The 19,909-nt window shown below is 46.5% G+C and overlaps 1 protein-coding gene across 1 annotated transcript; it reads left to right on the top strand.

The window, feature by feature from the left end:
- Positions 1-1,059: 1,059 nt before the first annotated feature.
- LOC131332776 (early nodulin-93-like) lies at positions 1,060-19,885 on the top strand. Its single transcript, XM_058367073.1, has 5 exons — positions 1,060-1,141; positions 1,550-1,610; positions 4,852-4,928; positions 7,633-7,701; positions 19,585-19,885. Exons 1-5 carry the CDS (start codon positions 1,060-1,062, stop codon positions 19,602-19,604), a joined length of 309 nt encoding a protein of 102 aa, XP_058223056.1. The 3' UTR covers positions 19,605-19,885.
- Positions 19,886-19,909: the final 24 nt, after the last annotated feature.

Below are 19,909 nucleotides of genomic sequence, written 5' to 3'. Positions count from 1 at the left end.
TATTTTAGTTTTAATTAAATTAACCTATATTACCCATTAAATTAATAAAATGAGGGCAATAAAGTCATTTCACATCTTATCCACCCTCCAAATCCCTCTTCCAAAAAAATCATCCAAACACTAAATTACAAATCCACTCTTCTTAAGAGGTGGGTCCACCCTCCTTACATATCCACCCTCCTTCTATATCCATCCAAAATCATATCCTCCATCTAAACGGGCCGTGAATGTAGTTTTGGAATACTTTTTTGGGTCTCCTTTCTTGGACTTTTTTTTAGAGGATCAAGGACTAGTATATAGCAAAAAAAAAATGAAAAAAAATCTAACGGTGGCGGGTCTTTATAGATGGGAGATGATTTTTTTTATACATATAATAACTGTATTTTCTAAAATTCTTGTCTTGGCGGCCGTCACCACTAGTCCCTCTCTGGCTCCATCCTTGCATGGTGTACTGGTGCCATACTCAGATACCAAAACGTACCTGATAGGGATTTGACGTACTGGGTACGTATTCTTGCATACCAGAACCATACCAGTATACACGGTACTCTTGCGCCAATAGTTTTGGAGTATTCGTGCTTCATAGTTTGGTGCTCAAGTACAATCTCTCCATAAAAGATATGCCATAAACCCTAGAAAGCTACACTATTGCAAAGCGGTATACCGAAAAAAAGAAAAAAGCCCTTTATTGGATTTGAACCGATGACTTGAAAGCCTATTTCAAGCCTATTTCTTAGGGCGTTTAAAGAGCATGACTCTTTTTTTTTTGAATTCAAGAAAAAAGTGACTTAAGGAATCTCAAATATAGCTCGCGAAAGCAACTTTCGTATACTTACGCAATTAGTTGGACACGGAGGAACAACCTATTTGACTTCTTTCTTTTGTCGTTGACCCATGATCAATGGCAGGACCATGCTCTTGCCTTTAGGCCCGCCCCCTACCAACCTCTTAATGTTGCGATATCTGGGGTTGCCACCTAGATCTCCGAGTCTAGTGTACTTTCTACCATCTTGAGTAAGGCCTGACTTTGGCATCGGAGTGCCTCCAGCTGGAGTACAGATGGTCGACGCTAACAGTTTGCTTATTTGCAGTTCTTCTCCTGGGAAGGGAGAAGACAGAATCAAGCTTTATCCCTTGGATGGTATGTTCAGGCGAACAAGAGAAGAAGTGAACACAGATTTTTCAACCCCAAACCTATGAATATAAACGTAGCTTTCATCACAGAACCAAACCGTTCATCAACGCAAGCATAAGCCAAATTTCCATCAAATTCTAGATGGTCGTAAATTTTGAAAGGTTTAAGAATGAGTGGAAGTTGTCTTTCCTAAAAAATGGTTAAAGGGGATGCTTTTAAGTTTTAACCATATCAGATCATGCTTCTAAACCAATTGTAACTGATAACTCCAATCTTTTGGATACTGGGTTGGTATATTCGCTCAGGGTCCGTTGTTTACTTTGTGTTTTCCATTTGGATTATTGCAATTATTTTGGAAGCATCATTTCTTGAAGATCATGGTTTGTGATTGGATGGTGTTTCTGTAATTCGCAGAGGGAGTTCGTGCAGGAGTAAAGGTAGTTTCCATTGCATGCGTTGCTACTGTTGTGCCTACTATATGTGATCCTTATTAGTCATTTCTTGTTTCATTTTCAAAGGTCACTGCTGGTATTTGGTGTTTAGAAATGTATCTGCTCCATACCAAGATTGCTCTGCAATAAACCCATGAAGGGTGGGTGCATTGGGTTAGAGAGAACAGGTGGGATAGTTGTTAAGAGCGTGAGAGGCGCAATGACCTGTTGGGGCCCAGGCGAGACACACAAGGCAAGGCACACACCTTTTTGAAGCTTGGCACACCTAGGCGAAAAAAATAGGAAAAATAGCATATACCAATACTACATAGCCTAATACACATAAAAAACATAAAAAGTGTATTGCCTCTGAAAACATTAAAAAAACTTTTTCGTTTAGATATGCAGTATAATTATATGTACACAGTACACACAAACAGATACACACACTTATAGTTCTGAAAACATTTCAGAAAAAAAATCGTTTTCATATACAATATAATATATCGACTATATACATGAAGAGAGAAGATCGACGGATGATCGAGAGAGAAGAGTTAAGAGGAGAGAGAAGATTGACTGATGGCCGAGATGATACCTGTGCTATTTTCGTGTCTAGTGATCGAAAGAGGAGAGATTTATGATCGACTGAAGTCAAGGATGAAGGAGTGAGAGTAATACGGATAACCTAGCTTTCATCCTATGGCTGTGATCAAAATTGAAAGAGGCGCACGTTTTCTCTCCTAGGCGTCAGTCAAAGTGCTAACCTTGCGCCTTGAAGTGCTTCGTGCCTATGTGATACTAATGTAGGGTTACTAATACTGGAGAGGAACTGGCGGTGCAGAGGAGCCATCTCCAATCTTTACTCTACTTCTGATCAGATTTGAGCAAACATTTTGGCTAAAAGCTTGACATGATGTTGTGTCATCCAATGCCCAAAGCACGTTTCATGAAGTCATGTAAGAAGTTCCAACCTTATCCTGAAACATTTTAAACCTTATTTCCTTCGGATCCTTCCTATTTCCTCTCGAGACCTCCTTCTCCTCAAAGAATATTGCAAAGCCAACGTGTGTATTTCCGTTAAACCAATCTGCTAGTCAACCCAAATATAACATCCTAATCAACTCAACAGAAAAATCTACCATCCTTTAGAGTTCCTTCATAAAGGGTTATCTGTGGTGGTTGAAGGAGTTGGGCTTAAAGATGATTTCAGAACAACTTAGATTTTCAATTTCTGCAAACTTCATCGAAAGAGTTGAGTGTGGCGGGATATAATGAAAACTTTGCCTCTCCCTTGATGAAGGTGGGGTGCACGGAGATGGCCTAAGATGTTTCTTTCATCTCATGTCAATTGGAGTTATCTTGAATGATATTACCTAGGTGCAAACATCATTGGGGGTTTCAATTAGTGTTAGCTTGTGTGCTGTCAATAAAAGTCATGTATTTTCTCATCCTCTTGTTTATTGGCCCACAAAACTGGTTTAACATGTGTCTATGTTGTCCATGACTTTGGATTCCTAATTTTGTCTACCTACACAAGTGTGGACCCTTGGCTATTTGACTTGCGAGATATTGGATATGTGCTGTTGGATAAATCAATCGTCATAAGATTGTCATTGCATTTATGTGGCAATTAGGAGCTCCTACAAAAGCATAAACCCCTGCCTTGTAGAGTTGTGTAGTATTGTATGCTTGATGTTGGATAATTCAAAATAACCATAGTCTTTTGAATTTGATGCTTTATGCATCACGGTGGGGTAATTTTAAATTCTCAGTGTGAGTGGATGTGGGTATACGATATATCTCGCAACCGGATGCACTTTCTTCAAGAACTCCGCCGATGACCATCTCCTGGAGGAGCATCCCTCCTCCACAAGGTTCATCTCCAGGAGGAGCATGCCCCCTCCACAAGATTCACCTCTAGGAGGAGCATGCCTCCTCCACAAAGTTTGTCCTCCAGGAGGAGCATGCCTCCTCCACGAGATTCATCCCCAGGAGGAGCATGCCTCCTCCACAAGATTCACCTCCAGGAGGAGCATCCCTCCTCCACAAAGTGCACCTCCGGGAGGAGCATCCCTCCTCCACAAGCTTCACCTCCAGGAGGAGCATGCCTTCTCCACAAAGATCACCTCCGGGATGAGCATGCCTCCTCCACGAAGTTCATTCTCCAGGAGGGGCATGCCTCCTCCACAAGATTCACCTCCAGGAGGGGCATGCCTCCTCCATAATGTTCACCCCCAGGAGGAGGCTTCCTTCACAGACTGTCTCCGGAGAAGGAATACTTCCTCCACGAACCTTGTCTCCGCCAAAGTGAAGCTTCCTCCACAAGTTATGCGTTCCACTCAGGAGGAGACCTCCTCCACGAACCTTGCCTCCGCCGAAGCAAGCTTCCTCCACAATCTCGACCTCCAAAGGAGCAAGGCCTCCTCCAAGAACTCTCCACCCATGGAGGAGTGAGGTCACCTCCGGGCACCTCACCTCCTCCGCAACACTTCGAAGGCTCCGAATACTTAAATGCGACTCTATACACCATCCTAGGCCGGGAGCAGGGCCTAGGTACCTCGCTCGGGACCCAAGGAGGAATGTGGCTTGGAGGCTAGAGCAAGGGGTTTGTCAAGGAGGACGAGCTTGCCTTCGGCGAGCTCTAACTTGACCGGTCCTAGAGAGAGGGGGGGCATCGACCACCATCTGACATCTCGGAAGAAGTATCATACCTACTGCCTGCACCTCGAAGCCCGTATCATGCCTACCACCTGACTTGGCAGGTGATGCGTGTCTCCATGTATCACCGAAATAGCCTCTGTTGGTTCCTCGGTTACGGGCTCCGATACCTGACTTGGGACTAAAAGAGGAAGGAGGTCAACCTCCACTCTGTCCACCAATGGGGAGGAGCCTTACACCTGGCTCTCCCCCATCTCCAAGGCTCATATAAAAGACAAACATTTAACAAGCATTCAAGACACACAACTAACACCTACCTACTCTTTACTGCCATCCCTCTCTATCTCTCTAAGTCCACCCCGATCTCTCTCCTCCTCCACCTCCAATGGTTCCCGAACACCATCGTAGCAACCGCCATATACCCGGAGGGCGACCTCAGGTACTCTTCCCACTCCTACCTCCCACAGTGGAAAAGTGGAAAGGTGCCCGGAACTGATTGCTAGAGCCTTATGGAATGTATTTTTTTTGGCTGCTTTGGGCTTATTTACTTTCTTCTCGTTGGCACATGTTGTGTCAACAGATTATATCTGCTCTAATGTCCTTTGTCTGACTTAAACATGGGCAATTGGTTGCTGTACGTGTACTTCCTTGGGCGAAGGCAAACCTCAACTATACTGCTCAGGCACTCATCATATCTGCTGGTATGATCAATACCTTTCTTGATTTTGTTCGAACGCTGTCTGTTACTGTTGAATATATATATATTTTTTATTCTTTCATGTCATGTGATTGAGAGTGTTGAAGTTGTTTCTTCATTTGTAGAGTTTATCAGTGACATGGTTTTATTGAAAGACAGGTGATTTGATCTCGTTTGGTATTTTAAGGTTTAGATTCCCAATCTTGTTTAATACGAGAGAGTTGGTTTTGATTCTTCCAAGCGAAGTTATTTTCTGTATGTCTAATAAATTTATCTCTAGAGCCTTACGTAGAGCCTTTGCCATAGGGGCAGTGCCATAATTTGGACTCGGTAGGCCAAATTAGGAAGTAGAAGTTTTGTATGCGCTTATATAAAAAATTAACTTTGATTCTTTTGGTTTTTATGGAATGTTTGTAACAAATTGGATAAGTAGCTCTCGAGAGATTGTTGATACCTAAGGCCACATAACTTGTGGTCCACCCCTAAGTCACATAATGCGTGAGCATGAAAACGTCCTCTTTAACCATCTTAAGCTACTAAAATTCGCGAGAGCGAGGATTAGGAGCCGAACAGGAGCGTAAAGCAAGAATTCAGATCAAGAGCGGAGGGTCCTACTGGAGGCTTATGTGACCTAGCCCACCACTACCGCTCCCCCGTAAATTGTAGAGAACAGTTGCACGAATTCTGTAGCTAATAGGGCGAATTGATCAATTAACTTCAACGTTTTTGCATAGACTTCGACCTCTTGCATGTGGCGAACCTTTTCACATACCTGGCACACAGAAACACTTACGTTTATGAAGCGATTATGAAAGCAAGCTACAAATATTGAACATGTGGCATGACTTCTGCCTTGGAATTTGTAGAACCGTGCAACACTATTACTTTTACTGAATAATTTCGTCACAACTTTTGCTTTTTATGAACCAATAGTATCAGTTAATGTGCAATATAGGTTTTTATATTTTATTTGACAACATTGAAGATCTAAAAATGGTAAATTCATCTATGTAAACAGTAAACAGTATTTTTAAAGGATGCGTAAAGGCACTCCTGCTCTCATGCGATTTTCATTATTGGTGCACACTCGCTCTACTGCTCTCCCTCCCACACATGCTATATGTGTCTTAGGCTGATACCATGTATCAGTGGCATGTGATATTGCAATGCACTAGTGTACCACCATGTGAGCAAGCTGAACCATACACAGATAAGTGTAGTGAGAGTAATATGCATTTTCTCCAAGTACAGATGAAACTTTAAAATAATATGGTGTTTGGACTTTGGAACGCTGGCGATTACCTCCGCCCCTGCTTGGATCTTAGAAGGTTGGTGACATTTTGTAGAACTTGTATTTCAGAAGGATACATCAAAGTACTTCTAGAAGTACAACACCAATTTCTTTATCCCGGTGCTCCGAAAATCAGGACATTTTCTTTCCGTTCATGGCCTGTATCTTAAGCTGAAGAACAAGGGTGAAACACATTTTATGTTAGCAAATTAGAGAAAAATGCGTGCATGCGTTCTTCACTTTATAATCCAGTTACAAAGAAACATTTTATTTGAGAGGAAGTATGTTTCTAGAGCAGGGAGACTACATACATTTTTGTCTGTTGTGCTCGTTAAGAGAAATCCATGCATACTTCTATGAAGTGGCTCTATAACTTTATTCCTTCAATCTCATGGGGACCTTGAAGTATCAAATGTTGGAATTGAGGAATTTACAGAGAATCATCAGTTTATCTTATGCTGTTGTTGTCATGGCACACAAATCCATCTCTGTTGCCCTTGTGAAGTTGCAGCGTTGATTGATGACTTATTTGTTCTCTCTCTCTCTCTCTCTGTATCATAAGAGTCCCAACCAGAGGCGGACTTACTAAGGGGCACATTGGGTCTCCCATACTATTTTTTTCAACTAAGGTTTTCTCTTGTGGATCTTTAGGGGTGCAAAGTATAGTTCGCACAATTATGGATCTTTTTTCGATGATCCAAGACGTGTATAACGTAGAGATTGTCAAATAATTTGTCCACACATAAAATCAAATTGATTTGACACTGATAACAACTTGATAAGAATTGTTTATTTATGCAAAACATGGTTGGACCGTGTATTTTTTATGAGTAAAAGTATTTCGATGGAGTGGTTTCAATTTAAAGTCTAATCAACTTAGATTTTTTATTGGACAATTTATATGACGAGTCCTATCATATGAACTATTAGGATTGACGAGGGGAGATATACTTGTGGACAAAATGCACTTGCAAGGAATCTGGGTCCTTTTATTAAGTTAGGAAGTAAGAAAAACAGATTGCTTAAGAAGAACAAACATTAAAACAAAATTCTGGAAAACGTATTTCGCTGCTTCACCACTCAAATGAAAAAATCTAGTAGAGAATACATTTGTGTGGATAACTGGATATATTTAAAAACTCTTGGAATGGTTTATAATTGTAGTTGACGGTGAAATTCTTTAAGGTTATGAATGATTAAGTGCCCCCACTATAAATAATTACTGGGTCTGCCACTGGTCCCAACTAAGGAGGTTCCAAAACTACGATGAACAAATGATTTCTTTTGTTTTCATGTGGAATTCTTTATTATAGTGCGAATAAGCAAAGAGGAATTCTGTTGTGTTCATTCGGTTTCTAAATGCTCACTCATAATTTGCTTTGGAAATTTGACACTACGTCTGTTTGGTGATGAACAGCGTCCATTGCTGCATACTTCATTACAGCTGACAAAACAATCCTGGAATGTGCGAGGAGGAATACACACTGTAGGGGGCCGAAATATCCGAAGGGTCACAGGGTCCACAAGGTCCAGATGGGGGATTGAAGGTTCAAACCTTGTTTGAACCGTCGTCTAAGGTGTCTCAATTCGCCTGTAGATAAGTTTGGGATTTTGCCCGGTATGCCAATATTTACCCGACGGATATACGGAACCACGAGTACTTCACCGAACATCATAAGTTGTATCCGAACGAAGGTACACTTGAGTTCGCTCGGGGTTCTCACCAAACACACGGATAAGAACATACCCTTGTTCGGATAAGTTTCTCTTCGGTAAGGGCACAAAACGTTCGGATAATTTCGTGTGGCCGAAGTGGGTCCCGCCGAGTACAGGCGATCATGGAACCTTCCATAAATATCTACTGATAAGTAGGTTGTCTTTTCTGATATTCGAAGTGACATCTCTGAATGATGTGACCTTTCTGACATCAACCCATGTGGCTCTGTAAGACTTAGGAAAGGGTGTTCATTAAATGGCCCGGCTGCAAGGCGCCAACCGAGCAGAATGAGACACGTGGAAAGTAGAGCCAACTTGCTCAGCACATTACCCCCTTGCCTATAAATAGAGAAGCACTACCACTGAGAGAGGGATCCCTAATTCTAAGATGAGCAGCACTTTCTTCTCTCTATCAGCATATTTTTCTTACTAAACATTTTCTTCTCTCCACCTACTGACTTATTCGTCAGAGCTTCTTCCCGGAGGAACAGCCCCCTCCGGTTCTGCAGGTGCATCAAAACCGGTGTGAGCATTCACGGCTCCACACACGGAGGCGACCACATTAAAAGGTTCACGAAGAAACCACGCCCCCACAATTGGCGACTCTGCTGGGGAAACTATTGACTTAAAGTTCTGGGGCGTTCATTGTGTTCTTCGTGTTCCTAACACCAATCGAGGGCTTGAAACGATCTTCAGCTCAAGCTGTCTGTTCCTCGAGTCTCAACAGAACGAATGGCACAACGTATTTTACCCTCGGGTTGGAGGGCTATGGGCTATCGGCCTTGAGCCTCGTCCCACGGCTCGGACGGTTCCCCATTATGGCCCGCCAGCTAACTTTTCCACCAACCGAGTTGGATTTAGCCTTAGCCGAACAGAAGCGTCATGCGGCGGTTATTGCCATGCTACAACAACGGCTGGAGGAACGGGACGGAGGGATGACTACAACTCCTGTGCTCGGACATCCGGCCGAGCCCAGTCGACCGAGCAAACACCGCAAACGAAGCAGACCTTCTCATCCAGCCCAAACAGCCGAACCCGTAGTATCCGAGCGGCAAACTGTATTTGAACGTCTTGACCAAGGAGATCCAAGACCTTGGTTAGCAAGCGTTATTCGAACCGAGAACTCACGATCCTCGGCTACGGGCTCCACTGCCGGCACCAATAAAGGGGGTGCATCAGCCCGAGCACAATTCCGTTCCGAACGACAAATGAATCCAAGAAGTGGGAAAAGGCCCGTGGATTTAAATGATCCACCTCGGCGCACACGAACCAGCAGCAACAGGGAATATTCGGTTCGATCACGACACGAATCCGAACGCCATGAAGAAAGGCGTTCGGTTAACTCTGGCAATCGCCATCGAACGGACAGCAAAGGAAATCGTTCGGAACACGATAATACGATCGTCTTGTACGATCAGTTCACGGGCTTACCAACCGTGTACCAACCCGTCGACCCAGGTTTTCAGCCTCGGCATGCTCGCTTGACGGGATCGAGAGTAACGGTGCACGAGCCTTCGGTTTTTGCCACTCGGCAGCCGAAGGAGAAAGAGGAGCATGGCCGGCATCATCGACGTGAACGGAGAAAGACTCCTGAGCCTCCAGCAAAACTTCCTCTCCCTATTGTCACGCCAACTCCAGTTCAAGAAGATAATTCGAAGCTCGGGAAGGCAAAGGCTTCCCCCTTCGTGGACGCAATTCAACAGGAGCGGCCCCCGGACAGGTTTGTCATGCCGAAGCTTAAACGTTACGAGGCGAAAGAGGACGCAGTCGCGTTCGTTTGTCGCTTCCGACAGACTATGAGCCTCCACAATTTTTCCGACGCCCTTATGTGCAAAATCTTTCCACTCACTCTCAGCGAGCCGATCATGTTGTGGTACAACCAGTTGAAACCCAAATCTATCTCTTGGTTCAACGAGCTGGAGTTGGAATTCAGTAAATGCTTTGTAACCAGCAACATACAACCGAAGACACTATCTATGCTGGTGAACATGCGGAGAGGTGCCGGTGAGACCTTACGGCTTTATACCGAGCGATACTGGGAAGTCTACAATCTTATTCCTGACTGTGATCAAGGAGTTGCGGCAGAATCTTTTATGAACGGCTTGGATCCGACCTCGGCCATGTTCCGTGACCTCTCACGTAATCCACCTAAGACGATGGGAGAGCTCATGGCCATAATCGAAAAGGATTGCGTCCATGAAGAAGCTATGGCCGAGTGAAATCCCTCAAAGGCTTCGGAGCCCCCAAAAACCTCTGGATCGAAGAAGCAAGTTTCAAACGTTCGCCAGGGGCAAGGGGGCCAAGGCGGCTCAGGCCAAACAACCACTAAGCCGACCAACAGCGGCCGACCTCCGCAACATCCTCGGCCACAACCCTGGCAGCAAACAAAACGAGAGCCCCGGCCAGACGAGTACATTGCCGAGCATACGGTATTCACTGAACCAATTTACAAGCTCCTTAACATCATTGGCAAATTGCCATTTTTTGTTTGGCCAACCGTACTCTTAGGCACCGTCGGGAGCGGATCAGGGATGTGCACGTACCATAAGGAACGTGGCCATTATACTACGCAATGCCCACCTTTTAAAAGGTATCTAGAGGAGCTGGCAGCGGCTGGGCATCTAAATCAATGGATCGACGTTCGGCGGAACCCACTCCCACCGCTTCCCCCTCTCATCGGCAATCTCGTAAGTGTAATACAGGGATTGGTTTCCGAAGGGAGGGCGGCCGAGCTTCGTTTAGAAATTGACAGGGCCGTCTTCTCTCTATCCGTTTGCAACATTGGCACTTTTGGCAAGCGAAAGTGGGAGGATCCGAGCTTCAGCAGCGCTATTACTTTTTCATCCGACGACTTGAAAGGGGTACAACTCCCTCATACAGATGCGCTCGTCGTTACCGTCGCCATTGAAAGGTCAACCGTACAACGGGTGTTGATAGACCAAGGGAGCTCGGCGGACGTACTGTTTTATTCGACATTTCAAAGCCTCGGACTCTTTCCCGCTCAACTTCGGACAGCATCCACTCCACTAGTTAGCTTCACTGGAGCCCCTGTTTGGCCGCTCGGCTTGATCACCCTCCCTGTGCGGGCGGGGTCACGGGTTATCGAAATTGAATTTGTGGTGGTCGCTTCCCCGAGCCCCTACAACGTCATACTCGGCCGAACCTGGCTACACGAAATGAAAGCAGTCGCTTCTACTTATCACCAGGTGGTCAAATTTACTGGTTGGAATGGACGGCACGAAAGCCTCCGAGGGGACCAGATTCAATCAAAGAAATGCTACATTAGCACCGTCACGAACAAACAGAGCTGTTTGGAAGTACAATGCGTGGAAGCAGCTCCTGATCCCATAATCGAAGACGTTAGAGTGCCTGCCGAATGACGGTCTACCGAGGAATTAATACGCTTCTCAATCCCTGGGGGCGAGGGAAGATATTTTTTAATTGGGAGTTCTATGAGCGTGGCCGAACGTGAGGAGATGTACGACTTCCTGATGAGGAATATCGAGGTTTTTGCATGGACTCCACAAGATATGCCAAGTGTGGATCCTTCGTTCGCCATGCACTCACTAAATGTTGACCCTAGTAGGCGGCCAGTGGTGCAGAAAGTCCGTCGCTCGTCCGCCGCGCATATTGAAGCTGTCATGGCCGAAGTGGATCAACTGTTGGAGGCCGGCGTCATTCGGGAAGTCTTATATCCCTTTTGGCTGGCCAATCCAGTGGTCATTCCGAAGAAAAACGGGAAACTAAGGGTTTGTGTCGATTACACAAATCTCAACGACGCTTGTCCGATGGATAGGTTTCCCCTTCCTCGGATTGAGCAGATGGTGGATGCCACAGCTGGGTGCGAACGCCTGAGCTTTATGGATGCCTATCGAGGCTATCACCAAATAGCGTTGGACCCAAAAGATCAGGAGAAGACGGCTTTTATTTCTCCTCGGGGCACTTATTGCTATAAGGTCGTTCCGTTCGGCCTGAAGAACGCTGGAGCAACCTTCCAACGCTCCATCACGAGGATGTTCCCCGGCATGCTCGGCAAAACAGTGGAAGGTTATATCGACGATCTGGTTTGCAAAAGTACGTTTGCTCGGGATCACCTTCGGGATTTGGGAGAGGTCTTTACTGTTCTAAAGCGGCGTAAGTTACGCCTTAACACCGAAAAGTGTGCGTTCGGCGTTAGTTCCGGGAAGTTCCTCGGTCACATAGTAAGCCACCGAGGAATTGAAGCTGATCCCTCACAGATCCAGGCTGTGCAAAATCTCAGAGCTCCCACTACTATCAAAGAAGTACAACGGCTTACAGGGATGGTTGCTGCCTTAAACCGCTTCATACGGCATTCGGGAGACCTCTGCCGGCCGTTTTTCCAGGCTATCACCACAAGCCAACACAGATTCGTATGGACAGAGGAGTGTGAGCAGGCTTTGCAATCTTTAAAGCAATACCTGTCCCACACTCCTCTGCTCGTCAAACCCCTACCGGATGAAGACCTGTATCTTTACCTTGCTGTTTCCGATCATGCAACGAGCGCGGTTCTTGTTCGGAAAGAGGGCATGGAGCATCAACCAATCTTCTATTCCAGCAAAACGATGACAGACTCTCAGATGAGGTATCTGCCTATGGAGAAGTTGGCATTGGCTCTCGTTTCAGCTAAAACGAGCCTCTTGCCTTACTTTCAATCCCATAGGATTGTGGTCCTCACTGAGTTTCCTCTCAAAGCTGTCCTTCGAAAGACGGACACATCGAGCCGGATCTTGAAATTCTCTCAGGACTTGGCTAACTTCGACATCCAATTTGAGCCTCGGATAGCTATCAAAGGTCAGGCCTTGGCCGACTTTTTTGCCGAACTCACTCCTGGCTTACAAGACGAGGCCAATGCCTTGGCCGCCGCTGCTGAAGAAGCTCGGATTCAGGAAGACGAGGTTTTGGAAGGGCCATCCAGCCGTCCCACGGAGCCACTCCGTGCTCGGTACTCCCAGGGGCGAAAGAAACCCAAACGACAATGGGAGCTCTTCTCCGGCGATGCTTGGCGACTAACCGTTGATGGAGCCTCCAACATTCACGGGGCTGGAGCGGGCATTGTCCTCGTGTCACCAAGCGGAACAGTGCATGAAAGCGTGGTCTCGATTGGATATAGGGCGACGAACAACGAGGCAGAATATGAAGCTTTGATTGTAGGCCTCCAACTTGCTCTTCGGCTGGATGCAGATTCGGTTCATGTCTTTTGTGACTCTCAACTCATTGTGGGTCATTTAAACGATGATTATCAAGCCAAAGATCAACGCATGAATGCTTACGTAAGCCACGTATTGCCTCTATTCGGAAGATTTGGCCGAGTCGAAGTGGAATGGATCGCACGGGAGCATAACGCGCATGCTGACGCCCTGGCAGGTCTTGCTTTGGTTTACAAGGCCTCGGGCAGTCGCACAATCACCTTTGACAAGGTCCTCAAACCAAGCTTCGAATTGCCGTGTGGACATGTCATGGCAATCTCCCCCGGACCGAGTCAACTAGATCCAGTGATTGATTACTTGAAGAACCAGGTACTGCCGCCGAACAAGCGCGAAGCGTACAAACTCCGTTGCCGAGCGGCCAATTTTTTCCTGGGACCGAACGACAATCTCTATCGACGAACTTTTACTGGCCCCGATCTGCATGTCGTCCACGATGATCTTGTGCCAGCCGTTCTGGAGGAACTCCATTCGGGCAGCTGCGGGGCTCATTCGGGTGGACGGTCCCTTGCACAGCGTGCTCTAGCGCAAGGCTATTGGTGGCCGAAGATGGTGAAGGAATCCGAAGAATATGTGAAGAAGTGTGTTCGGTGCCAAAAGCAAGCATCACTCATCCACCAGCCTGCCTTCCCCCTTAAAATGGTCACTAGTCCATGGCCGTTCGCGGTTTGGGCTTTTGATATAGTTGGCAAGATGCCGAAGGCACCTGGGGGATTTGAGTATATGCTCACTGCCACAGATTTGTTCACCAAGTGGGTTGAAGCTTCCCCCATGATCAAGACGACCGCAGGCGATGTGGAACGCTTTATTTGAAAGCACATCATCTCGAGGTTCGGCGTACCGTACGCCATTCTTTCTGATAATGGCTCTCAATTTGTTGCGTCCGCCCTCAAAGCTTTTTACGTGAAGCGCCACATCACCATCTATAATTCCTCGGTGGCCTATCCTCAAGGAAATGGACAAGCTGAAGCATCGAACAAGACCATCACTCGGGGACTTAAGCGCCGTCTGGATCGAAAACTCGGCAAGTGGGTGGAAGAGCTACCACACGTCTTATGGGCCTACCGTACGACACCTCGGCGGTCTACCGGTCGTACTCCATTTGCTATGGCCTACGGAATGGAAGCTGTTCTCCCCTTATCTACTCTAATTCCCACCGCTCGGACGGAGAATTTTTGCCCAGCGGATAACAGTGCTCTTATGGGTGCCGAGTTAGACTTAGCCGAAGAACTACGTGATAATGCTAACCTTCGGCATGCCGCGTACCAGCAAGAAGTTGCCCGGGGCTACAACCGCAATGTTCGCGCTCACCCGTTTAGCGTCGGGGACTTACTCCTTAGGATGGTTACCGAGGCGTCAAAATTGACCAAGCTGAAGGATCCCTATGAAGGACCTTACCGAGTGGTTGAGAAGATCGGGCATGGTGTCTACAAGCTTGCTGAGATGGATGGTACGCCAATTGCTAATCCATGGAATGCCCAAAAGCTTAGGAAATTCCATGGCTAGTATTGATCTCTTTTGTATTTTTTTATGTTTTTGTTCGGCCCATACGCTTTTGAGCGTCATGTACTTAATACAAGTTTGTCTTCACTATTCTGCTTTATTTTTATTTTTTTTACATGGGGTATTTCATCTAGCTCCGGTTACATCTTTTGTTCGGGTGAAATTCTCGAAGCCCATGATAATTTGTTTGTTCGGGTGAAATTCTCGAAGCCCATGATAATTTGTTTGTTCGGGTGAAATTCTCGAAACCCATGATAACTTTTTCGGCTCGGTTTTCCCATCCTACTGCCTTATTCTATTCCTCCAGTAATACAATAGGGCAGGGGGCTACTATATGGGTAAACCTGAGTTCATCTCTTAGTGACTTCAAAATCACATAAACAGTCCTTCCGAATGAAAAGACTTCAAAAATTTCTGAGTTGTGATGTATCTACCGAATAAAAAGACTTGGCAAATATTTGTATACTTGGAAACAACATCCATACCGAACGAATAGACGATTATCATTCAAAAAGAAATTCTTCAACATGTCTTAGTTACATCCAATGGTTGGCAGGGTTCCAATTGTTCGGAGCCAACCATATACAAAACAAAACAAAAAAAAAAAACAAAACAAAACGAGAACAAATTTAATCTGTTGCAACGTCGGCAGGGGTTGGTAAGGTTAGAGCGTCGGCAGGGGCTGGTAAGGTTAGAGCGAGTCAGCAGCGTTAGCTGTTGCCTCTTCTTCCGCAGCTTCGGCAGGGGCGAGCAGTGGTACTTCCACTAGACTCCTCCTCTCGTCGTCAGGCTCAACGCCTGCGTCGTCAAGACCCCTGTTGTAGCCGAGCATAAAGCTCTCTTTGTGCTGGCCCTCCTTGATCTCATCCTGCACTTCAAGGATTTGGTCGGCCACATCTTCTTCGGCCTGGGCATACCCTTTCTCGTACTGCCCCAGCATCTCCTTCTCCATCTCTTTCTTCATTTCTTCTCTCCCGAAGGCTCTCCCCTCAGCCAGCCCCTCATCTTTTCCTTCGGCTCTGGTTTGCTCGGCCGACTCCTACAGCCCCTTGATGAGGTCGTTCTGGTTAGCAACCTGGACCTCGAGGCTTTGCCTCACGAGCTCGGATTGCTCCAAGCCCTTCTTGTAATCCTCGGCCAGGCCCTTGTTGTACTCCACCGACTGCTTCATCAGTCTTGTCTTCTTGTCATGTTCGGTGAGATGAAGTTGGGTACTCATTATGGACTGGGTGGCCTGTAAGCAAAACAAAATGAAGGTTATTCCGATGAAATAGAGCAAATGTATAGAAAAATCATTGCAAAAAATAAAAATAAAAATACTTACCCTTCCGACGTGATAGTAATATTCACTCAGGGCTGCTTTCAGAGTGGGGGGACTCTGTACATCCCTCGGCAGAGCTAGCCCCGAGTGAAGAGTATAAGCCAGGGAGGGGTCCTCCCTCAAGCTGTTCGACTTGAGAATCTGTTTTTTGCCAGGGACGATGAAGTTTGGCACCCATGGGATGTCAAGGTCAGAAGCAGGCGCCTTCCCTTCTCCCTCTGCCCCGGCTTCCTTCGGCAGCTCCACTTCCTGGCCCTTCCCCTTTAGGGCCGCCCTTGTCTTCTTGTTCGCGGGTGGTTCCTTCGGGGAAGGAGGGGCGCTCAGTGGTCATTTTTTGGAGGGTGGGGGAGTTGGGGTTTTCTTGCTTGGGGCCGAGCCCGAAGCACCCGAGGCTCCAGCCTTTTGAAGCCGGGCCTTCTCCCTCTCTTTTTCCTCCAGTTTCTTCTGAAGAACTTCCTTGATATTTCTTGGAGGCATATCTTTTTGCTTAAGGAAAGGTTCTTCTTCGGTGGGCAGTCGGATTGTCCCTCGGAGAGGTTTGTCGATGCTCGGTTGTAGCTCTTCTGGGATATCCTCGAACTGCTCAGGTTCGTCGGTCACCTTCCTTCGGATGCGACCGCCGTAGGTAGCTTTATATTTGAGGATGGTTGGGGCGTCTCTCTCCTCCGCTGGGATAGTGAGCAGGGAGTCGGCAAGACCGCAACCTTTCGCCGCCCTTAACAGTACCTTGTTAAGCTTAGTTGTATCTGTCGAAGAAAATCGTGAAAATCGTTAGTCAAATTTTTGACAAAGTGAAATCAGAGCAACAGAAGGAATAAACATTTGCAATAAAGGACAAGTGTTCTTACTCGGCATTCCCCTTCGTGTGGCTATTTCAAATTGGCCATATTCATTTTCGGGGAATTGAAAATTTCCCCGAACCTCGACGTAGTCGGAGGCCCACTTCTCCGAGTCGTACATGCCCTCGGGAATGGTTTTCGGCATCTTCCTCCGGGAGCAGAGATAATATCGAGAATACCGAACGTTTCTCGACATCATATAATTTTCGAAAAAATGAAAGGCTTCTAGTCGGAACATCTTCACCTCAGCAAGGATGATTACCGAGTGAATGATGCGGTAGGAGTTGACGCTCAACTGGCACGGAGTGAGATTGAAACGGTGAAGTGTCTCTCTCAAAACTCTGTGCATCGGGAACCGAAGGCCCCCTTCTGTGATTGCCATCAAGGGGACGGTGACGTGTTCGTCACTGTATCTTATTCGGTTCCCCCGGACGGGTGTAATGATAACGTCGTTGGGGATGTCGTAAACGGTCCGGAAGAGTTTTAAGCCCTTCTCGTCTTGAAAGCAATCCAAGTAGGGGCAGGGATCCCTCCCTGTTCGGTCGGGTATCACATCGGGATCCAATTGAACGATCTTCCTCCTCACCTTCGGGGGTTGCGATGAGGATTCTCCCACGACGTCCTCCCCCTTGTTCGTTCGGCTTGATGAGGCGATTGGAATTCCTTCTTCTGACCCAGCTTCATCTTCGCCCTCGGCTTCCTCTCCCTCTTCAACTTCGTCGTGAAGAGGTTCCCTGTCGGACGAATCGTCGTCTACGTCTATAATGTTGGGGTCTGGCCCCACTGTTCGGAGAGGAGCCACCATGGCGGGGTAGTCGACTCCTTCTACACCCTCGGGGACTCTGCCACCTGTCCCCGTTCGGTAGTTCCGGGCGAAATCTCTTATAGCTTCGGCTAACTCTGGGTCAGACCTACCAAAATTCGAAGCTCCAGAATCCACCGAGCGATAAGATTCACCCGAAGAGGTTGACTTTGAAGACTCCATACCTAGAAACAGATAAGTGCATAGGGTAAGACCGTTAGCGATTTGTGTGGCCAGGAGTCTAGTGCCTATGTTCGGTGCTCTATGTTATTCGGGAGGTTCCAAGTCTTCTTGGGAACTTCCCGAACGATAACCCCTTTGGAATAAATTTCGAAGATGGGATTCCTACCGCTCGGTGAAGCGATGGGGAACCCTACGCCTTTCCAACGAGGAAACAGGGGTTGCGAAGTGAAATAAGGCTTGTTAAGCATCTTGAATATCGTTCCTTTGAAGAAACTCATACCTAAAGGTACCCTCATGTTCAGAAGAACAAGATTTGAAGATGTTCACATGTTCGGAAGAACACATGAACGTCTGGGTAACCAGACAACGGTTTCAGCGTAAACAAAAAGAAAAAACCAACTTAGAGGGGGCAAAAACATTCGAAAAACAATCAAAATGCACCCAGAAATGGAAGAACTCGAGAAATACCTGAAAAATCAAGACAAATCTGCGATTAACACCTTCAAATATGCAGATTTCTGGCGATTTCAGTCTGGAATGGTGCTTGAACAGTAAAACGATCGAGAGTCAGAGAGAGAGTAACCTTCTCTCTCCTTCCCTCTCCCCTTTTATACTGAGTGTAGAATTCAAAGCGGTCTCTAACCCTAGTCGTTGGATTTGGGCGGGAGACTGATGTGCCGCTCGATGAAGGACACGTGGCAGGTGTGAAACGTGCCGTACCGTTACCCACTGAAATCGTGACACCTGGCATCGATTCAAATCGACAGTTGCAGAAGCATTTAATGAAAGGCTGCACACGCATATCGAAGCATTTCAAATATTTTTTATCCGTTCAACTTCAACAGTTCGTCCAGTCATTCGTTCTTCGGACTCATGTCAACGTTCGGCCAAATTTTTATTCAACTCCTCCTTCGTTTCCGAGCAAGCAAAGAAGGAGTTGAGGGGCTATTGGAGGGGGCCGAAATATCCGAAGGGTCACAGGGTCCACAAGGTCCAGACGGGGGATTGAAGGTTCAAACCTTGTTTGAACCGTCGTCTAAGGTGTCTCAATTCGCCTGTAGATAAGTTTGGGATTTTGCCCGGTATGCCAATATTTACCTGACGGATATACGGAACCACGAGTACTTCACCGAACATCATAAGTCGTATCCGAACGAAGGTACACTTGAGTTCGCTCGGGGTTCTCACCAAACACACGGATAAGAACATACCCTTGTTCGGATAAGTTTCTCTTCGGTAAGGGCACCAAACGTTTGGATAATTTCGTGTGGCCGAAGTGGGTCCCGCCGAGTACAGGCGATCATGGAACCTTCCATAAATATCTACTGATAAGTAGGTTGTCTTTTCTGATATTCGAAGTGACATCTCTGAATGATGTGACCTTTCTGACATCAACCCATGTGGCTCTGTAAGACTTGGGAAAGGGTGTTCATTAAATGGCCCGGCTGCAAGGCGCCAACCGAGCAGAATGAGACACGTGGAAAGTAGAGCCAACTTGCTCAGCACATTACCCCCTTACCTATAAATAGGGAAGCACTACCACTGAGAGAGGGATCCCTAATTTAAGATGAGCAGCACTTTCTTCTCTCTATCAGCATATTTTTCTTACTAAACATTTTCTTCTCTCCATCTACTGACTTATTCGTCGGAGCTTCTTCCCGGAGGAACAGCCCCCTCCGGTTCTGCAGGTGCATCAAGACCGGTGTGAGCATTCACGGCTCCACACACGGAGGCGACCACATCAAAAGGTTCACGAAGAAATCACGCCCCCACACACACTATAATGACAAATCAGCCTGAGGTTCTGAATCCAACATGCAATGCTAAAAGATTTACTCTTCTCCTTTCATGGTAGATGTTGCTGCTGCTATCGGTGCTGTTTCTTATATAAATTTGTTCTACGTACCGACGTAGTTTTGTACCGAGACCGAGTGGTTCTCCTCTTGGCTCAGGTTTTCTGTTCAATTATTTTGCACAGTGCTGCAGCAATGTGTGGATCTGAGTAGCACATTTTGTCACTTTCTTTCTACGTTAATGTAAACAGTCGTCCGTTGTCTCATTAAATGTATTTCCTTTCCTAGTGTTGTTTGGCCAAAGAGAAGCAA

Source organism: Rhododendron vialii, chromosome 7a, assembly GCF_030253575.1.
Source record: "Rhododendron vialii isolate Sample 1 chromosome 7a, ASM3025357v1".
NCBI lineage: Eukaryota > Viridiplantae > Streptophyta > Magnoliopsida > Ericales > Ericaceae > Rhododendron > Rhododendron vialii.
This window is presented reverse-complemented; position numbering and strand designations above follow the sequence as displayed.